This window comes from Pocillopora verrucosa, chromosome 13 (assembly GCF_036669915.1).
Source record: "Pocillopora verrucosa isolate sample1 chromosome 13, ASM3666991v2, whole genome shotgun sequence".
Classification (NCBI taxonomy): Eukaryota; Metazoa; Cnidaria; class Anthozoa; order Scleractinia; family Pocilloporidae; genus Pocillopora; species Pocillopora verrucosa.
In genome coordinates, this window is record NC_089324.1 from 8771059 (window position 1) to 8774390 (window position 3332).

The 3332-nt window shown below is 40.2% G+C and overlaps 1 protein-coding gene across 1 annotated transcript; it reads right to left on the reverse strand.

The window, feature by feature from the left end:
• Positions 1 to 340: 340 nt before the first annotated feature.
• Positions 341 to 2542, reverse strand: LOC131773968 (collagen triple helix repeat-containing protein 1). Its single transcript, XM_059089960.2, has 3 exons — positions 2359 to 2542; positions 1073 to 1477; positions 341 to 792 (listed from the first exon to the last, which is right to left on the reverse strand). The coding sequence occupies exons 1-3, from the start codon at positions 2467 to 2469 to the stop codon at positions 436 to 438; spliced, it is 873 nt and encodes a 290-aa protein (XP_058945943.2). The 5' UTR covers positions 2470 to 2542; the 3' UTR covers positions 341 to 435.
• Between the last annotated feature and the right edge of the window lie 790 nt (positions 2543 to 3332).

Genomic DNA, 3332 nt, shown 5'->3' on the forward strand with positions numbered 1-3332 from the left:
TTGGAATCGGTCGACTAGTCTTTCTGTTTCGTCGATGTATACCTCTTGGCATTGGCGGAGGTACAGGTGAAATAATCAGTAACATTAATTGGTCGCTTAGGTCCGGATGTTTTCTCCACTTTACGATGAAGGCACGTGCGCAAGGTACACTATGAGCATCGCTTTCATAGCGCTTAAGTAGTGTGTTAGTTCACTAAAACAGTTTTCTTGAAGACGCACCAAGGCCGTATTAGTTTTATCCACTTAAAGTTCGTTTGTTCCAATTTTTTTCGTAAAGCGAATGCTAACAATATTTTTAGTGGGCAATACAAACTGTTTTATTTGATAAAGGAATCGTTACACTTTGCTCAAGCTTTCTTTCAACTAACATAATCAAAGTCACCAATCATGGTTACATTCTTTACTCGCATTAATTTTCCAAGCAGAGCTAAATGATCAGGACTGGGCTCTTGATACTTCCTCGATCATTATTCGGGATACAGAATTCCACCCGGTTTCAGCGTCACCCAGAGTATATCCACTCGGACATTGCCCTACCCATAACTCCACCGCTATCCTGCCCTGTAGGATGTTTTCACAGTATCCCTCAAATGATCGATGATGGAGCAGGTTGGGATTACCAGATGGCCAATTGTTGTAAACAACAGCCTCGATTGTCCTTGGCCCACTGCATTCATTGCCATTAAATTTGAAGAACCAGCGACTGCACATACCTCTGCCAATGACTCGCATGTTTCCCTGGAATGAGACTTTGATGGCGGTATCTGCTTGCAGCTTGTTAAAGAGGCAATCCTATAGAAACAGAAAGCAACAAACAGTGTTAGCTTAAACAAGAATCACTGATATAGCGAAGTACTTGTTTTTGAGTGCCCCTTTCCAACCTGAACTTTCTCTAAAATATCATGCAAAGAAAGATCTTAATGAGCTCGCCGGCAGAAACTTTAAGGGTAGCATAAAGAATAACTCGCTCTAACCATTTGTAATGGATCGGTTTTATTGTCATTGAGACTTCCTCAACATTGCAGTTACAATTTTACTCTTTCGAATCCTCTTATCAATATCTTTGTCATACCTTGATCTTACCGCTATCTCTGCTATCAATAGTCTTCCACACGCACTGTTTCCAGTTACTTTGTGACACTACACTGATCGGACTTTCTCCTTTTTCTCCCTTGTCACCTTTTCTTCCTTGTAATCCTTTGATTCCCTGCTCTCCTGGTTTTCCAATGATCCCGCGCGAACCTCCATCTCCTTTATCTCCTTTGATTCCCGTCATTCCCGGAGCTCCGCTTTTCCCAGGTGATCCTTGCTTGCCTTTATCTCCCTTTTGACCCATCAATCCTTGTACCCCTTTGTCACCAGTCTGTCCCTTTTCTCCATCTCTTCCCTGTTGGCCTTGTAGCCCCGGAACGCCAGGCACTCCCGGCATGCCATTCGATCCAGGAATTTCCGGAAAACCATGGGAAGGGGTTAATTTCTTGGAGGAAGACGAGGAAGAGACGTATTAGATATTGTCTTAATCTAAGCACAAATTACCTCTTTTATATCGTATATCAAAGGTTGATTTGTTTAGCTGTTTAAAGCTTTGCTGATAATTAGGACGCTCGGAAAAAAGCTTATTGTCTAAGTAGATTGTATCTCTGACGTCAGTTGGTCGTATTTTAGCTCTTCTTTTCACCTCAGAGAGGCCCAGATACAAAGAGCTCCAAATAAAAGTGTCGCACAATATTCAAAAGGAGAGACACGCAACGGAATCATTTTACTTCCTGTCTCCGCATGTATTAACGCGTCAACAAGATCAAACATTTTTGTTGTATTTCCCTCGATTTAAACATCCAGATGCTCTTCAACATTGGATAAGTCAGGTAGTCCCAAGTACCACATCAAGATAAGGCAAGAATAGTTGCTTCTTGTAGAAAACCTCCTTGTTTACTTTGGGCTTCTTCCTCACAGAGGAAAGCTAAATATTTGTTTGGTTTGTTAACTGATGAGATGTCAAGGAAGGCGGTTATTTGCTTTTTATGAAACAACATAAATTCAACAGCATTATCTTCGTCATCTGTCCATGAATTCTACCTTTGTACTGAAAGCTTTAAATCCAATAAAAATCTCCTTTAATACATATCACGAACCATTACAGATGGATGAATTGTAAATTACCAACTCAATTCCCCCCCTCTCTTCAGATTTTCGGATTTCTTATCATTTAATGGGACGCGTTCGAGCTTGGAGAAAAACAGCTAAACGGGGTTTTGAAAAGGAAACCTATCTGTTTTTGTCAGATAATCTCACTGCTTGTAATTCAGTTTGGTAGAAGTCAAGTCCAATAAATAAAGACAAGTTGTTTTTTATGTGTACCTTACAAAGATCCATTTCATTGTTCTCCTTTTGAGGGCTGACAGTCGTTTCCACCGAGTCACCCTTTTTGCAAAGAACCAAGAAAGCGGCGAGATACAAAGTTATCCTCATGCTAAGCTGATGAGCTTTGGTCAGAAATTTCCTCGCAGAATTTACACTCCTTGAGCAAAATACTGTAGGAATACTTGAGGTACATGAAATTCGTCTGACCACGTGAAAATATGCATGTGCATATATTTAAAGGTCCAGTCTTTGAATAGGATTTTTCAGTAACATTTGATCCTCCTGGTCATTGCAGCTTATCAAACATTTAATTACTCGACATCTATCCTGAAATTGTCAGTTCTGCCAATACGTGTCTCCTTTTATTTCGGCCACGATGTCGTTTCGGTGGATTAGACGGTGTGTCATAAGTTTCCCTTGAAGATTTCTCAGATGATATCTTTATTGCCTTTTGACCGTACATTTAGATAAGGTTTACTCTTCATTGTTAGAGAATGGTAAAATGTACTTAACTCAGTTTAATGTCTTTATTTTAAAAAAAACAACAGAAAAAAAACACCACAACAGATGTTAGGCATGTGCATTGCATAAGTAACAGAAGATCACATCTTGATTTGCCGCAACCGGATTTTGCAGGCAAAGTTCGGGTAGTGTAATCAAGGCAGTTAGGCAGTCCTGAGACCCCTAGTATATCCCGGGAACTGTCGACAAGGGAACTGATACCCTGTCTGTGAAAGATGAACTGGAAGCACAAAGGGCAATTAAAAACCCGTCCTCAAAGATTTTGAACCTAGCTCTACTGTTCAAATTTGATATAGTAGCAGTTCAGAATCCCGAACGAGCACCCCTGACTTTCATCTACGCGTTCATCCTCTTAATCTCTTGATTTTGTTCGATCGTTGGTCGTTGAGTTCATAACTTATGGTCACTGTAAGCAGTTTTTAAAGACAAGTTTAAACCGTTATGTTAAA